Consider the following 17,225-nt stretch of genomic DNA (forward strand, 5'->3'; position numbering starts at 1 on the left):
AATCGACAAGTTGGAACACTATCAGAGAAAAAGAGTTTCGTCTCCGCCTTCGGATTTTCCAAGAGGAAATCTATCGACTGTAAAACCTAGATTTAGTTCGTTTTCTTTCACGAACTCTAGACGAGGCAAACAATTTGTGGATTCTAGTAAAATGCACAAAAACTGTTTATGTGAAAGGAACCGTTATAAGAGTACTATTCGTAATGATAAAAATCAAGGTTATTTAGAATCGAGAAGAAAATCGGAGATGGATTTTAGAGACGATAGATATCGTAGGAGAAAAGATGAATTTTGTAATATTTGTACAAGACCGAAAGTTCGTAATTGTAGTCGACGTGTCACTTTTGAAGGAATAGAAAATAAATCTTGAGCCGATAATAGAAAAGAGAATAATCGATGGATAAACCGGAATAGTAATTTATATTTTCGTACATATTTATTGGTATCTTCGAGAAAAATATTTTTAACATGAAATTTGTTCCATAGCTCGTCGCAGTATTCTCCTAGACACTCAACATCCAGATGGCCTCGAAAAGATTCGTGAACTCGAGGCTCAAGGACGTCCAGCCCGCTTAGAAGTCGAAGAACCACCAGTGACACCACCAAGATTCATCACTGAACTCAGGGTAAAGAATTCATAGCAATTTATATAATTTGAAATTTTAGATATTTTCTTAATTTTAGAAATTTATATTTTCTTAATATTCTCTATAGCATAAAATTGCAAATTTTATTATTTGTTATTAAAAACAGAAAATGTAATATTATAATATGTATACGCAATATAAAATTTTCAATGTTTTTCAGTAATTAATGTAAATTTGCAGAATCTCTAAATTTTGCAATATCATTATCTGTTATAAAATTAGAAACGTTTAATATTTTGTATATTATAAAATAGTTAATTTTTGGAATATTTTCCATCAAATATTTGAAACATTTTTCATAGAATCCAAAACATTTGCATTATTATTATAAAAACACGAATACTATTATAAAAGCACAACCTTTTAACGTTATGTATATCATAAAATTTCAAAGGTTCTTTTATATACTCGAAATGTTTATTTATTAAATTGTAAAATTTCATTTAGGGTACCACCGAAGTATACGAAGGACAAACAGCCCATTTCGAGTGCCAAGTTGAGCCTCTCCATGACGCCAACTTGAGGATCGAATTCTTCCACAATGGCAAGCCGCTTCCATCTGCCTCCAGGTTCCACGTGACCTTTGACTTTGGATATGTGGCTCTTGATATCGGCCATGCTGTTCCCGAAGACGCAGGAGAATATTCCGTTCGAGCTATCAATGCTCTTGGCCAATGCGTATCCTCGATCGAGCTGAGGGTTATTCCAAGGGACAACATTATTCTGGACTCGCAACGTCCTGAAGGAATGGACAAGATTCGTGAATTGGAAGCTCAACAACCTTGGAAGAGACCAGACGTACCAGAACCACAAACTAGGCAAAGACCAGTCTTTACCCAACCGTTGCAAAATATCGACGCTATTCCCGAAGGGCACACTGCTCACTTCGAGTGCAGATTGATTCCTGTAGGAGATCCAACGTTGAAGGTTGAATGGTTCAGGAATGAAATCCCACTCGAGACAAGTAAGTACAATCGTATGCATTTGTTTACTTATATTTAATAACTCGAAAATTTCGAAATTTGGAGATTCGAAAGTTTGAGAATCCGAAAATTTAGAAATTTGAAAATTTCAATGCGCGAAAGTTTAGGAAATTGAAGCTGAAGCATACGGAAATTGGAGTATTGGAAAATTTAGAAATCTAGGAATTTAGGTATTGGAAAATTTGGCAATTTGAAAATTTAATGGATTAGATAGAAAATCCCAGAATTAGAAAGTTTAGAAAAGTAGTAATTTGAGAGTTTAAGAGGACAAGATTTAAGAATTTGAAGGATCCAAATTTCAGAAACTGAACTTTCAGAAGTTCGAAGGGTTCGGAGTTGAAAAATTTGGGAATTCGAGTAATAAAGCGTGTTATCTCTGAATTATCCAGGTTCAAGAATCACCAAAGTCCATGATTTCGGCTATGTCTCGTTGGACATCTCCCACGTGAGAGAAGAGGACGAAGGCGTGTACATGTGCCGTGCGTCCAACCCACTCGGTGAAGCAGTTACCACTGCTTCGATGAAGATCAAGAGTTAGTATCAATACTTGATCTCTGCCAATATATGTTTTCTTCAAAGCTGACACTTACGTTAATTATCGTCTGCTATTTCTCATATTTAGGTAAAGCAAGCATTCAATTAGACACCCAACACCCTGAAGCGCAACGTAAGATCGCCCAACTTGAAGCTGATAAAGGACCAAGTCGTCCTGAAGAACCGGAGAAGGTATTCGATAAACCTATCTTCACACAATTGTTGACTGGACCAACGGAACTTTGGGAAGGCCAGATGGCTAGATACGAATGCAGAGTCGTTCCAGTTGGCGATGCCAGTTTGAGATTCGAGTGGTACATCAATGGAGTCGAACTAAAAATGGGTAGGTCTCTTATGCAAACTGATAAAATATAATCAAATATTTTAACGAATTTCATTATAACTACAATAGATATTATCATTCATATTATTATTATTAATTCTTCCATTTTCGAAAATTTAGAAATTTAAATAGTTTTGAAATTAAGGAATTCAATAGTCAGAAAATTTAAAGCTCCATCCAAAATCTAAACCTGGAAACTTTTGTATTCAGTTAGTTAATTTCAAAATCTTTCACTTTAATTTCTCTACAGTATTCTTAATTTGTCTTTTCCTACATTCCGTGTTTTGTAATAAAGATCTATCTCAAATCTGATTTAAACCATCGACCTATAACCATAACGTAATTTTCACTTCACACAATGTTTAACGTTTTCAACAGGATCTCGGTTCCACGTGAGCCACGATTTCGGCTACGTGACCCTGGACATCCTGAAAGTAATCTCGGAGGATTCCGGTGTATACACTTGCAAAGCCATCAACAAATCCGGCGAGGCAGTTTCCTCGATTTCGCTGAAAGTGAAAGCGCGCTCAGCTATCGACGCCGAGAGTCTTCAGCCAGATGCTTGGCAGAAGATTCAATTGAAAGAAGCGGAGATGAACAAAGTACCGGAAATGTTCGTCGACACGACGCCTCAACAGGCTCCAGTCTTCACCAAACATCTCGAAAGCCACGACAGACTCGTGGAGGGTCAACATGTATACTTGGAAGCTCAAGTAGAGCCAAGAGCAGATCCAAATCTTCGCGTTGAGTGGTTCAAAAACGGGGTGGCTCTTCAAACTGGAACCAGACTTCGTAGTACCTTTGATTTTGGCCTTGTTACACTATCTATCAATGGTTTAAGACCCGATGATTCCGCCATTTACACTTGTAAAGCCACGAACCTACTTGGAGAGGCTGTGTCTACTTGCAGTTTGAAGATCGTCGATCGTCACTGGTTACTTGGTGACACTCTTCATCCCGATGCTCTTCCAAAGATTGACGCCTTAGAGCAACCTCATGTCACCTCAGCAGAACAACCAGAACCTATTTACGAGGAACCAGTGTTCATCACTCATCTGAACAACGTTGAATGCGTAGAAGGTGACAATGTGCACTTTGAATGTAACGTTGAGCCATCAAAAGATCCAACGATGAAGATCGAATGGTTCATCAATGGTAAACCTCTTCCAACTGGAGCAAGATTCAAGTCGACTTATGACTTTGGTTATGTAGCTTTGGATATTACTCATGCTTACGAGGAAGATTCTGGAGTGGTCATTGTTAAGGCTACCAATTCGAAGGGATCAGCTCAGACGTCAGGAACTCTCAAATGCACCAGCAAACAGAACATCTATCTGCAGACACAGCATCCTCAAGGAGAGGCTGGCTTGGAGAAAGTCAAAGAAGCTGAAGATGCTTATTTGTCGAAATATAGAAGGCCAGACGCTGGACCAGAACAAGAATATCCTAAACCGATCTGGACAGTGCCTTTGCAGCCGGAATTCAAATTGGGCGAGTCCGAACCTCTTCATTTGGAGGGTCAGGTAGAGCCCAAGGACGATCCAAACTTGAAGATCGAGTGGTACTTCAATGGAAAAGCTCTGGAACATGGATCCAGGTTTAAGATGACCAGCGACTTTGGGTTCGTCACTTTAGACTTGACAGATGTCTATGATCGTGATTCTGGAATTTACACTTGCAAAGCATACAACAAAGCTGGAGAAGCTTTCACTTCAACAACGATCTACTGTACGACCAAGGAGAACATCATCGAAAGATCGCAGCATCCCAAAGGTAAGGAGGGTTTGGAAGCAATCCAGGACCTCGAAGAATCGCTGAAACGACAGGAAGGAGCTCCGCCAGAGAGTGAAGAAGGTCATCCACCTGTGTTCACATCTCAATTCGAGAACCTAACTAACCTATCCGAAGGAGAAATCGCTCACTTCGAAGCTTCGCTCACGCCAACTAGTGACCAAACTATGGTAGTCGAGTGGTTCTACAATGGCAAGGTCTTGGACGCCAGTCATCGCATAAGAACAGTCTATGCCTTTGGAATGGTGGTTCTCGAGGTTCTTGGAACCAAGATAGAGGACTCTGGCACCTACTCTTGCAGGGCTACCAACAAATGGGGCCGCGCCGAGATCAGCGTGGAATTAGAATGCGTGGATAAATCTAAAGGACAGAAACCCAAATTTACAACTCATATTCAATCGCTGGAAGGTCTAAAGGATGGCCAATCTGCTCACTTCGAGTGTACTTTAATTCCAGTTGGAGATCCTCATATGAAAGTAGAATGGTTCCATAATGGCCAACCTTTGAGACACTCGTCCAGATTCAAGATGGTATCCGATTTTGGATTTGTTGTGATGGATATCGCTGGCGTGATGGCCCACGATACTGGAGAGTACGTATGCAAGGCTAGCAACAAATACGGCGAAGATTACACTAAAGCAACTCTGAAATGCTTTGGAAAGAGCGGAGTATATCTTGATTCGTTACAACCAGATTCTCTCGCTAGAATCAGAGAACTGGAGAGTTATGGCGGTGAACAACCTGCCACGCCAACGACTCCAGTTGCAGAGCCACCCAAGTTCATCACGCAAATTTCTGACATCACGAAATTGGTTGAAGGACAATCTGCTCACTTTGAAGCTAGACTGACGCCTGTAAATGATCCAGATCTGAAGGTCGAGTGGTATTACAATGGAAAGAAATTACCTCATGGACACAGATACAGAACCTTCCACGATTTTGGCATTGTCATCTTGGATATATTGTACTGTTACGAAGAGAATTCTGGAGTTTACGAGTGCAGAGCTTTCAATAAATATGGAGAAGACACGACTAAGGCGACCTTGAAATGTTATTCGAAATCGAGTCTCATTTTGGAAAGTCAGCTTCCTAAAGGAATGGAAGGTGGATTGGAGAAGATCCAGACTTTGGAGGACTCGATGATTCGCACTAAAGACGAAAAGATCGTGGAGGAACGAGGAAAGGCACCTGTGTTCACTGTACCTTTGAGCAACATCGATGGCCTTCGCGAGGGCGAGAGCGCGCACTTTGAAGCTAGACTTACACCTACCGACGATCCAAAATTAAAGGTAATTGTTGCATTGTTATTTTACTGTAGCTTACAGAGACTTAGAAGAGATACAAAGGTTGTAGTACATCGAGATAACAAATTTTAATGTATCGATATTACCATTGAAATTTATAGCAAATTAATTAATCAATGATAATAGATAAAACTACTAGAAGAATAAAATTCTCTTCTTCGCAGGTCGAATGGTTCTGGAACGGAAAACCTTTGCGGACCGGTACTCGTTTCCGCACCTTCTGCGACTTCGGCTTCGTGATTCTCGAAATTTCGCCAATCTATCCAGAAGACTCCGGCGAATACAGCTGCCGAGCAACAAACGACTACGGCGAAGCTGTAACCACATGCACGATGAAGTGCACTGGAAAACGAAGCATCATTCTCGAATCTCAACTGCCAAAAGGAATGGAAGGCACGATAGATAAAATCGCTGAACTGGAAGGTCTTGGAAACGAGCCTGGTATTGCAACTCCGGACGACGATACCGGAAAACCACCGGAATTCATCACGACGCCATCCGATTTGACTCTAACCGAGAATTCCTTGGCGCACTTCGAGTGCAGATTAACACCGATCAACGACTCCAGCATGAGAGTGGAATGGTTCCACAATGGAAAGCCTCTGTTGGCTGGAACCAGGATCAAAACTATCCACGACTTTGGATTTGTGATTTTGGAAGTAGCCAATTGCTACCAACGAGACTCTGGTTTATATACGTGCAAAGCAACAAATCGTCACGGTGAAGCTACTGTGTCATGCAAACTTCAAGTTCGTGGACGTCAAGGAATTATCTTGGAGCCTCAGTTGCCAAGCAACTTTAAGACTGGAACGGAGAGTATTCAGAAATTGGAAGAGGCTTTGTACAAGAAGGACGAGATACTGACCGAGGAAGAAACACCTAATCCTCCTAAATTTACTGTGGAATTGAAGGATATCGAAGTAGAGGAAGGAGCATCCAGTCACTTTGATTGCAGAGTCGAACCTGTGGGCGATTCTACCATGCGTATCGATTGGTTCCATAACGGAAGATCGTTCGCTACCGGATCTCGTGTACACCAGATTAACGACTTTGGATTCATTTCGTTGGACATGTCGTACACCTATGCTAGAGATAGTGGAGAATACGTTTGCAGAGCTACGAACAAGTGGGGATCTGCTACTACCAAAGCTACGATAACGTGCAAATGTACGTAGTTGAATTAGAGTAGTATCGTAAGATTTATTAATTTTTATTTGTTGCATACGAAGGGACCACTCTATAAAAATTATACATTTGAAATATCATTTCATCAATTTACGATCGTGATTCGGTTTTATATAATCAGAAAATTATCGATACTTTTACTCCAGTTATTTTCTCTTATATTAGGTACAAGGTATTTTAAATTTTGTTATATCGAATATATATTTTTTAAATATTTTAAATATCATTATTGGAATACTAATAATTGGAAAATTTACGTTGGTGACAATTTATATTCGTTAGAACTCGTTACAGTTTTTTGGTATTGACGATAATTATTAATTTTTAATCTTCTGAATTCTTTTCGTAATGAGACTGGTCCAGTTATATTATGGATCAAACGTTTTCTTATTTTCCTTTTAAATAATCGTTTTGCCGTTTTTTTTTTTAATACAATAAGAATATTAATTTAAGTACCGAACAAATAATCATCTTAATTCTTACTAAAAATAATTCTAAATATATTTTCTTATTAGTTCAGTAATAATAATAATATGGATAATAAATTTTCAATTATTCCAGCTAAGAAAACCATAGATTTCGACTCGCAGTTGCCCTCGGGCATGAGCGGCGAGAAGCTGAAAGAATTAGAACGTGGTCCAGTAAGCGAGCCACCTGCCGAAGAGCCACCACGTCAACCACCAAGGTTTATTACGCAGATTCAATCAGCAACCGTTGACGAATCTGAACCAGTTAGGTTCGAATGTCGCGTGGAACCAAAAGACGATCCAAATTTACGCATAGAGTGGTACAGAAATGGAAAATTGATCCCAGCTGGACACAGATACAGAACAATGTACGATATGGGATTCGTGTCTATGGATATTTTGTACGTTTACCCTGAGGACTCGGGAGAATACGTGTGCAAAGCTATTAACGATCTTGGCGAGGACACTACCAGGGCATCGGTATCATGCAAAAGTAAGATCTCAAATTCTATTTATTTCCTTATACAACATTAGTAATGGTCGAGAATCTTCATTCTTTTTTTACTTCAAAAAATTGTAATACAAAATGTGTTTATTTTTCTCTTATTATTCTTATAATGTAACACTTATAGACATTAGCGTTCGTATAATACGATAAAATAAAATAGAAATTTAATTATCGTATAACGTAAGATGTAACTTTTCTCATCCTATGATTTCTTTATCATAACTTCTCGCAACCTTTTGCTATTTCTCTATATTTCCAAGTAGAAATTGTATGGTTCAGATTTACTTTGTGCAACTCTCTCCTTCTATAATTCATCTATTATAATTTTTCATAATATTATGCATAATATTATATCTCTATGAGTTAAACATTCCATGGAATTAACTTTTAACCCAAATTACAATACGAATATTCAATATCGCTATTTCCCACTTTCTCCACAGAGTTGCCCAACATCATCCTACAGAACCAAGTGCCAAAGGGTATGAAGAAGTCGGAAGCGTTGATGCAAATGGAAGCCACCATCAAGAAATACACTTCGGAAGTTCACCTTACAGAGGACGATCTCTACGACGCGGATAAGAAACAACCACCACGTTTCGTCACTCAGATCCAAGATCAAACCGAACTGGTTGAAATGAACAGCACGAAGTTCGAGTGCCAATTGGCACCCGTCGGTGATCCGAACATGAAGGTCGAATGGTTCTTCAATGGCAAACCTTTACCACACAAGAACAGATTCACTCCAATTTACGACTTTGGTTACGTGGCGATGAACTTTGGATGGGTATATCCTGAAGACAGCGGAGAATATCTATGCAGAGCCACGAATCTTTACGGAATGGACGAAACACGAGCGGTGATTCGAACAGCTGGCAAGCCTGGAATTATTTACGAGTCGCAACTACCAAAGGGCATGAAGAGTATCGAGAAGATCAGAGAAATGGAAGCTGCATGGCAAATGTAAGAATTTTTGTGATAATTGAACTTTTCCTTAACACGTTGACGCCGGCGTGTACCACCGGTGGATCACGCGTGTCTGTCCCGTGAGGCGGCGTGCATTCGGTGCCGGCGTCAACGTGCTAAATAGGAAAAAATATATCGAATCTTTTAGACGATGCTGAAAAATTTTGGGAACATTTATATCGAAAGTTAATGTTTTTTTTCTCATTAATTAATTACGATATATAATTTAACCATAATGTACATCGAACTATCTCTTTACGCGTGAACGCGTTTATTTAGAGTACCTGAGGAAGAGGGCGAAGAAGAGAAGGTGCGTGCACCTCCAACGTTCGTGAGCAAACCTGAACCAGTAACCGTGGAAGAGGGTGATTGGTCCAGATTCTGTTGTCGCGTCACTGGTCACCCGAGACCGCGAGTCATGTGGATCATCAATGGACATACTGTGGTCAATGTAAATATCTTTACTTTTCTGAACTTAAAAGGAAACTAAATTCTAACATTCCGAGTAATATTGATTAAAAATTATTTTAAATTCTAAGTAAACATTAAAATTTAACTCTTCTGAACTAAACGCTAAAAGAAGTTTACTCGTGGCAGAGATTCTTCTATGAAATATATTTATGCTTTTCTGTGGCTCTTTTCATATTACAATTTTATATTATAATCCTGTATTATAATTCTGCATAATTATAATTCTATATGGTAATTTTTTACCATGATTCTACATTATAATTCGTCACATCTTTTCACAGGGATCACGGTATAAACTAACGTACGACGGTATGTACCATCTCGACATCCCCAAGACGAGGCAATACGATCATGGGAAGGTCGAAGTGATCGCGAGAAGTTCCGTAGGCGAGTCACGAACCGAAACCACCCTAACAGTAAAACCAAGGAGCGACGATTATCGAGGTGTACTGAAAAATTCACCAAGACGTAAGTTTACTACTCCCAAACAGAGAAACTCATACATAGACATGTCGTTGCATTCTTTGCGTTTCCTCAAACGCCAATTATACTTTAATTATACCTCACTGAAACATATTCTAGTCTTTTATTTTTACATACTTCAAATTTGTACACATGAATCTTACCGAACAATAAGAAATTCTCCGACAAAATGAAATCTATCCGTTACATCGCAAAGAATGCACGCACATACAAAAGAAACAAAATTATAATCCGTCGATAAATCGAACATTGGCACAACGATATATATCACACGAAAAAAAGAATGAAAAGTTTTCTGTTCGAGTAAAATCGAGAGAAAAACAAAGTTCTATTTAAATAACGCAACCGAAAGATAAAACGACAACCGCAACACAGTACATGAGATATCGATACGACACATACATTCCATTCGAGTACAGAAAAAGAAGAAAACACTCGAAACCATTCGAACACCAAAAACCTCTGTCCCAACCTTTTTCCTTTTTCCATCAAAAAAAAAAAAAAAAAAAGAAAAAAAGAGAAAAAGAAAATGTTACGAAAGGATTCGAAAGATCGTCCTCGGGCGACTCGACCAGCTTCTTCTTCTTCTTCTTCTTCTTCTTCTTCGGGGTTCGGGATTTCGACGAGCAATGTCGTCTAAACTGAAAAGGTATCGGCTACTTCGTTTTACAAACCGGAATTTTCAGGTATGGAACACTAAACATCGAGAAGGGAACAACTCGTTCTTTTTAGATTATCTTGTTTATATGTATATATACGCATATATTTATATATGTTTATCACTGTCTTCCATTTTCTGTTTTATCAAATGTGAACACAAACTGTGCACGGAGAAAAATATTATAAGCAATAAATCATCGATTTATTTTTACATCAATATTTCGGTGAATCATCGACTTTATTTTTGTATTAATTTATTCGTTTGGAAAAATTAATCGAAGAACATTTTTTTTTAAATATAATAATATAAAATATTTTCCTCCGCGCGGTCAACGATTTTTATTATTGCACTGGAGAAAACGGGTGTATTGCTCAATGATACTATTTTTTACATTTTTATATATTTTTTATTTCTTTAAGAAAAATAGTCCATTGCATCTGAACTTTATTTACTGTATTGCTTTTTCATTTATTCGTAAGATCATTGAATAGGATCGATGAAATTCGGCTCGTTTTGCGAGACTAACCGAGCAGAGTCCGTATTTCTCGGAGTGCTACACCATGTTCAATGTCGACGTTGTTAATAATCCTGGACGGGTAATGGATATATTTAATAACTTGTCAGCTCCTAATATCCAATTCCGTTTATTATATCATATTTTAAACAACAGAGATTCAGTGTCTTTTAATTTACTATTTTTCAAGTTGCTAATGTATTAGATTGTAAATATTGTAAATTGAATATAGTACTGGATCTCTGTACATGATAGTGGACCGTAGAAAATGTTTGAAACCAATGTTGAAATCAAGTGTTCGGTGTAATTCCAAATCAATGTGATTGGCACCGTGATCTAACTTAAACCACCCGGATGTCCACCTCTGTCTCCGGTAGCCTGGTTTCCGGGCATCCTGTTCCTCTCGCGTAGCTGGCGTCGTTATGTGTTGCATCGCCAATAAAGTACTGTGTCGTATTTCCCCGTGATTCTCTGTGAATCTTCTTGAAAGCATAACGTTCCCTCGATTCTCGTCATTCGCCATTTTAGATGATTTTTAATTTAACTAATACTCCGCTATGAATGAGATCTTTCACTACTTTATTATACAGAAAATGTTAATATTTCGCAAATGCTTGACAACTCTTATATTATTTATGTCTTATAAATAGTTTCAATATTTAAATTTTTCCAGAGGCAATTAAACACTGAAAATGTCACTGACAAATGCAATTTGAATCCCTGCCATCGACAATTTTATTTTATTGTTATCTGTTATTCATATTTGATATCTTCGAAATATGTTAGATCGTCGAGGAACGTTATGTTTCCAATGAAAAAAAAAAATGAATGTTTCCGACGTTCGTATGGCATGCGTTGACGGTTGCGCGTGAATCTGAGAAACGGAAGTCTAACGTTGCTTTTCTCTAGCTTGGTATGATTACGGACTGACCCAATACCAATCGGAGCGACAGAACACAGAGCTCGAGAAAGTTTTCGACGAAAGACACCATAACATCTCTCAAGGCATCGAGATCGCCACGGAACACCTTGGACAGAAAGTTTTCAAGGAACCAGAGACAGAATGGCAAAAGTCTGTGAAGAGCAAAAAGAACGAGGATTATTACAACAAGCTCATGACTCTGGAGGAAGAACAGGTGCTGAAGGAGAGTAGGCTGAGAGAATCTAGCCATCAATTTGCTATTCCTGGTGAAAAAGTTGTCTCTCATTCTGTGGCGAAGGGAATGGCCCAGCAATATGAGGAAACCTTGTGAGTACCAATTCCGTTTTCACTTTATTTGTCATTATCATATAATGCAATTAAAATTCATTATACCAGTAGTCAGCTTCGTTCTTATTCGTTAGTTTTATCCTCCGTGTCATTCATATGAGAGAAACTAAGTTGCATTATATGAGCAGTAAGTTTCGCTATGTTTGGGGCTAAATTTCTTTATTCTTCTTCTTTATTCGTGTTATAAACAAATTTTTATATGTCATGAATGCAGCATTAAAGTTATTAATTTTGCACCTATTTAATCATAGCAACTTGAACATTTGACATCGTTGACGCTCCTTATGAATTCTACAACCTTGCAGAATCATATTTTCTATCTAAAACTATACTTCTCAATCTCTCAAAGAACACTTTAATATCCACTTAAGAGTCTCAACTACAGATTAAAGATCTAATCATCTGATACGAGAATTAAACGCGTGGAATGACGATTTTTCAGGGAAGACAAAAAGGAGGAAAGAATCGAAGACACCACCACACAGACAACTACCAAATTCGTGAAGAAACCACATACAACGGAGGTGGACATCGACGTGGAGCGCATGAAATCCACTGGCAAGTATCCTCCAGAACCATCAGAATCTACGGTTCACGGTCGTGAAGTGCACGTGGCCAAGCAGAAGCAAATACAGAAAGAGGTCAAAGGTGACTTGGAGATCACCAGAAAGATAACCGCCACGGAAACCACCGAAGTGGAGCACAAAGCCAAGACCCAGGAGCGTGTTGTTCAAGGTCCAACAAAACCAGCCACGCCACCAGTCTTCACGAAGAAGATTCAACCTTGCAGAGCTTTCGAGCAAGAGCAAGCTCGATTCGAAGTGGAATTCGACGGTGATCCATTGCCAACCATCAAATGGTACCGCGAAGACTTCCCCATTCAGAATTCTTCGGATCTTCAGATTTATACGTTCAGCACGAAATCGGTGTTGATCGTTCGACAAGTGTTCATGGAAGATTCTGGTGTGTTCTCTGTCATCGCTGAGAATCGTGGCGGAAAGGCGAAATGCAGCGCCAATCTGGTAGTCGAAGAACGAAGAAGACAACCTGGTAGAGGAGGAGTGATACCACCTAGTTTCCTGTCTACCATTCAGAATACCTCGGTCACTACTGGTCAACTGGCCAGATTCGACGCCAAAGTGACTGGAACTAAGCCTTTGGATGTTTATTGGTTGAAGGTACTTGACTCTTTTCTTAGTAATTTTTCTTCCGTGTGATATTTGGACGAAAGAGTAGCATCGTAGTATTAGTTATTCTACAATTTGTAAATGCGAACCTGGATCATCGAGTATAGTTGCCGATATGCCGTTAGAATCATAATTCATGTAGATTAATAATAATTTTGCAAAATCCAGTATCCGAAGAATTAATTTTAGAAAAGATGCATAAGTCATATGTAAGTTTGGATTACAATTTATAAGTCACTATTCCTAATTTATACACGTAAGTGTCTACTTGTACTTTATTCCCTGTTAGAATATTTTATGAAAATGATTCTCCAAAAATTAAACAAAAGATCAAATATACTTTCTTCCTGGTATAGGCGATTAAATTTAATTGAAAAATAAGTTTAACCGTTCATGTTCGTGTGTCGTTACAGAATGGCAAGAAAGTGACGGCAGATATTCGTTACAAGACACTCGAGGAAGATAATACTTACACCTTGCTGATTTTGGAGACAGTGCCAGAAGATTCAGGCAAATATGAATGCGTGGCGATAAACAGTGCCGGAGAGGCACGTTGCGACGCTGAATGTACAGTTCGTGGACCTCAATCGCCCGCCAAGACGGCGAAACCGACGACGCCTGGCGTCGAAAAGGCGCCCACGGTTTTGGAGCCATTGAGAGATCAAACTATCAGAGAGGGAACATCCGTCGCCTTTGCCTGCAGGATCACCGGAAAACCGGTGCCCACGGTACAATGGAAAAAAGGCGACAAGGTACGAATAATGCTTGAAACAACACCGATACCGTAGGATTTTTTATTTATCGATAGATCTACTTACAATGGATTAAACAGGAAACGATGGTTATTTAACGTGAACTAAATACAGTTGAGATGCGGTATAAGTCGCGACAGGTATTGCTGGTGTATGAGATTTTGTCTTCATCCGGGTTGCCTTCTTCTTCTTCTCAGCTAGGAATTGTGTAGAAAACCGGACTGTGAGTGTCTGGATTCGAACCTGATCTTGGACGTTCGTAACCAACTACGCTGACCACAGCTCTGCCGTCGTTCGATCGAGGTTAGGGTCTTTGGGTAGCAAGCCACGAGACAGAACCCGTTGGAAAGTTTGCTGCCGAGTGCAGCTACACAGTAATGTGCTATAACTAAGGCAACTAAATCGTTGATTCACAACTCTCGTCACCGCGGTTTCAATGCTCTTATGGCGGATCGGTACCAACAGGACGCCGACAGGTCGAGGCATCAACGCGGTCGTAATACCTCCCGAGTGATCCGGGTACCAACCGCCAACACCAGAGGCCTACTACGACGACAACGAGTCTGTCTGTCTCGCTAGCGGTCGAATATACGGTGTCACGATACAAATACTGCACCTAGCGAGACTCCCTCTACGTCTAAGGCAGGGACTACCGGGTATTAACCTTACTGACGAGTCCACCGGTAGTCCCGGGATGAAACGCGCATTCTCTTTTCACCTGGCAGGGACTCGATTACCACCAAACTCTCTTTCACGCGAACCATCCTCCTCGACAAGGCTGACAACACTGACTTCTCAACTCGCGACCGCCTGTTAATTCATCTTTCTCCCTTAAGCATCCCTTTGTCTTTTCTCATAGTTTCACCACGTACGTGTTCCGCAACCATCCGTGGCCATGGTCACATAGGCCTTTTTTCTGCGAAACTATTCGATTGAAGGACCAACGACACATTGATGGGCCGCTCGGTCCATTGAAGTTTCCAGACTCTTTTGGCCTGTCGGCATTTAGGCTTTCTCCCGACATTGCTTATGGTTCACCCGATATTTCTTAGGCAATTTGTCCACGATACTATAATAATACGAATTTTTTAAATTATTCGTTATATCATAGATCTTTTCAAAATTGTAGTTCTTTCACTGCAATATCGTAATCGTAGAGGTAGAGGATGCTGACAATGAAGCGTTGCTCAAGTTACTTCAATTTAATTTTCTATCCCATAGGACACAACATTTAGGATGACGCGTTAATCCATTCAAAAGTCATATTGATCGTTTGTATAAATTACAAAATAGGGAGGCTAAATTTAGATCCTAGAATTTACGATTAATTATACAATCTTCTTACGATGAATCGTATAGAAGTAAATCATTTGTTTTTTCCTAAGGTGAATGGTAATTATACCTCTAGGCAATATGATCGTGAAATTTATAGAGTCGATTTGGTTTCTAAGAAACTCGTTTAATTCCTCTTTGTTGCTATTCAGTTTCAAACTTAAAGAAAACCATATAATTTTTTATTTTTTATTTAAAATTTACAAGAGATAGGAAGGTTCGTGTTCTTTAAACGAAATTTATTTGTCATCGTAGGTCATCAAGCCATCCAAGTACTTCCAAATGCAGAAGGAAGGTGACCTCTGTACCCTGAGGATCTCTGAAGCTTTCCCCGAAGATGAGGGCGTCTATAAATGCATCGCCAAGAATCCAGCTGGTGATGTAACTACTTCGGCCAATCTCAGAGTTCTTGGTGAGAATCATCATTTTTCATCAGCCTACAATTTCACTAAAACTCCACTATATCTTCTGACCGAAATGATTAATATTGAACGTTTTCGTTTAGCACCCGACGCAGCTGATGTTCTCCCCAAACTGACGCCACTGAAAGATCAAACAGTTCTAGAAGGACAACCGGCACAGTTCAAGACTCAAGTTACTCCAGCTAAACCAAAGCCAACGATTCAATGGTATCGCGAAGGTGCCCTAATCCCTCAGTCACCTGACTTCCAGGTAAGTCGTGTTCAAAATTTTATCTAATTCTCCATAACACCATAAAATTTGTATTTATCTAGAATTTGTTAATTTATCAAGCAATCATCTATGTTACATTATTTATCAATGTTCTATCGTATCATTTTGGTGATCTTTGTTTCATACTAAATTATATCTCTTTTAATCAAAAGTACAGAAACATTCCATACGCTATAGAATAAATGAGAAAATATTATTGTTTTTCTTAAAATTACAGTTGTACGATATGGGAGAAAAAATTGCACGATAGTAATTTTTATAGATAGACAATATATTTACAATACGATAGAATCTTTTATAACGTAAAATTAATTAACTTGATGAAATTCGGTTTGGGTGAATCTGTGGTTAGCTATTTATCTATGAAGATTAGAAATCTTCTATCAGCTTTATCTAATTGGATTAATGAGAAATAAAAATGTCTGAATTCCAGATGATTCACGAAGGCAATAACGCCGTGCTGCTGATAGCGACCACCTACGAAGAAGACACTGGCACCTTCACCTGCCGAGCTACCACGTCAGCCGGCACCGTAGAAACCTCCGCCAAACTCATCGTCAAAAGTAAGAACTGAATAAAAGATACAAATTCAATTGCTAACACGAAACGCGATTGAATCGACGGGATAAGCCTCTAGGGTGTTACGAAGGAACCCGTGTACGTTTGAAACAATTTCTTACGCGTATAGAAAAAAGTATTTAAAAAATATTCACGAGAGAAAAGCGTCGTATCACTTCGATGAGTTTAATTTCAAAATGTTCTATTATATTTAATAAGAAAAACAAAGAATAAAAAATCAATGGGTCGAACGAATTAACAAATATATAAATATTCATTTACATTAACCGTGTAACAAGATAATATAGAAAATTGTCTCAGAGGCACGCATTCCTTCGTTGAACGCGAACCATCGAGGACACCCGTGCGTATTTTTTTCCGCTTTTTTGTTGTTCTTCTCTCTAAAAAGAAAAAAAGAAAAAAAAGAAGAAACCCTAACCCATCAAGCGAACCGTTACCAATGTTCAACCCTTTGTCCCCGACCCCGTAATCAAAGTCACGAGCGAGCCCGAGGAGTTTTTGTACTAACTCGTCGTGTTTTTTGTTTTTTTCTTTTTTTTTCCAAAAAAAAAATAA

General features: G+C 38.9%; 1 protein-coding gene across 7 annotated transcripts in view; it reads left to right on the top strand.

The window, feature by feature from the left end:
• The window catches only part of LOC117210299 (titin), a 245,115-nt gene that overhangs the window by 148,773 nt on the left and 79,117 nt on the right, over positions 1-17,225 (top strand). For all 7 annotated transcript variants that reach the window (XR_004488081.1, XR_004488082.1, XM_033453195.1 and 4 more), the window contains 16 exons: positions 487-626; positions 1,095-1,611; positions 2,020-2,163; positions 2,253-2,507; positions 2,886-5,587; positions 5,767-6,769; positions 7,349-7,747; positions 8,206-8,725; positions 9,008-9,179; positions 9,481-9,667; positions 11,767-12,106; positions 12,570-13,305; positions 13,728-14,066; positions 15,654-15,810; positions 15,904-16,070; positions 16,525-16,654. Coding sequence is in view for 5 of the 7 variants with exons in the window: in XM_033453195.1 (XP_033309086.1) it covers positions 487-626; positions 1,095-1,611; positions 2,020-2,163; positions 2,253-2,507; positions 2,886-5,587; positions 5,767-6,769; positions 7,349-7,747; positions 8,206-8,725; positions 9,008-9,179; positions 9,481-9,667; positions 11,767-12,106; positions 12,570-13,305; positions 13,728-14,066; positions 15,654-15,810; positions 15,904-16,070; positions 16,525-16,654 (7,908 nt within the window). In the remaining 2 variants the exon portion in view is untranslated. The remainder of the gene's footprint in view (positions 1-486; positions 627-1,094; positions 1,612-2,019; positions 2,164-2,252; positions 2,508-2,885; positions 5,588-5,766; positions 6,770-7,348; positions 7,748-8,205; positions 8,726-9,007; positions 9,180-9,480; positions 9,668-11,766; positions 12,107-12,569; positions 13,306-13,727; positions 14,067-15,653; positions 15,811-15,903; positions 16,071-16,524; positions 16,655-17,225) is intronic.

Source organism: Bombus bifarius, unplaced genomic scaffold (genome assembly GCF_011952205.1).
Source record: "Bombus bifarius isolate JDL3187 unplaced genomic scaffold, Bbif_JDL3187 scf7180000008199, whole genome shotgun sequence".
NCBI lineage: Eukaryota > Metazoa > Arthropoda > Insecta > Hymenoptera > Apidae > Bombus > Bombus bifarius.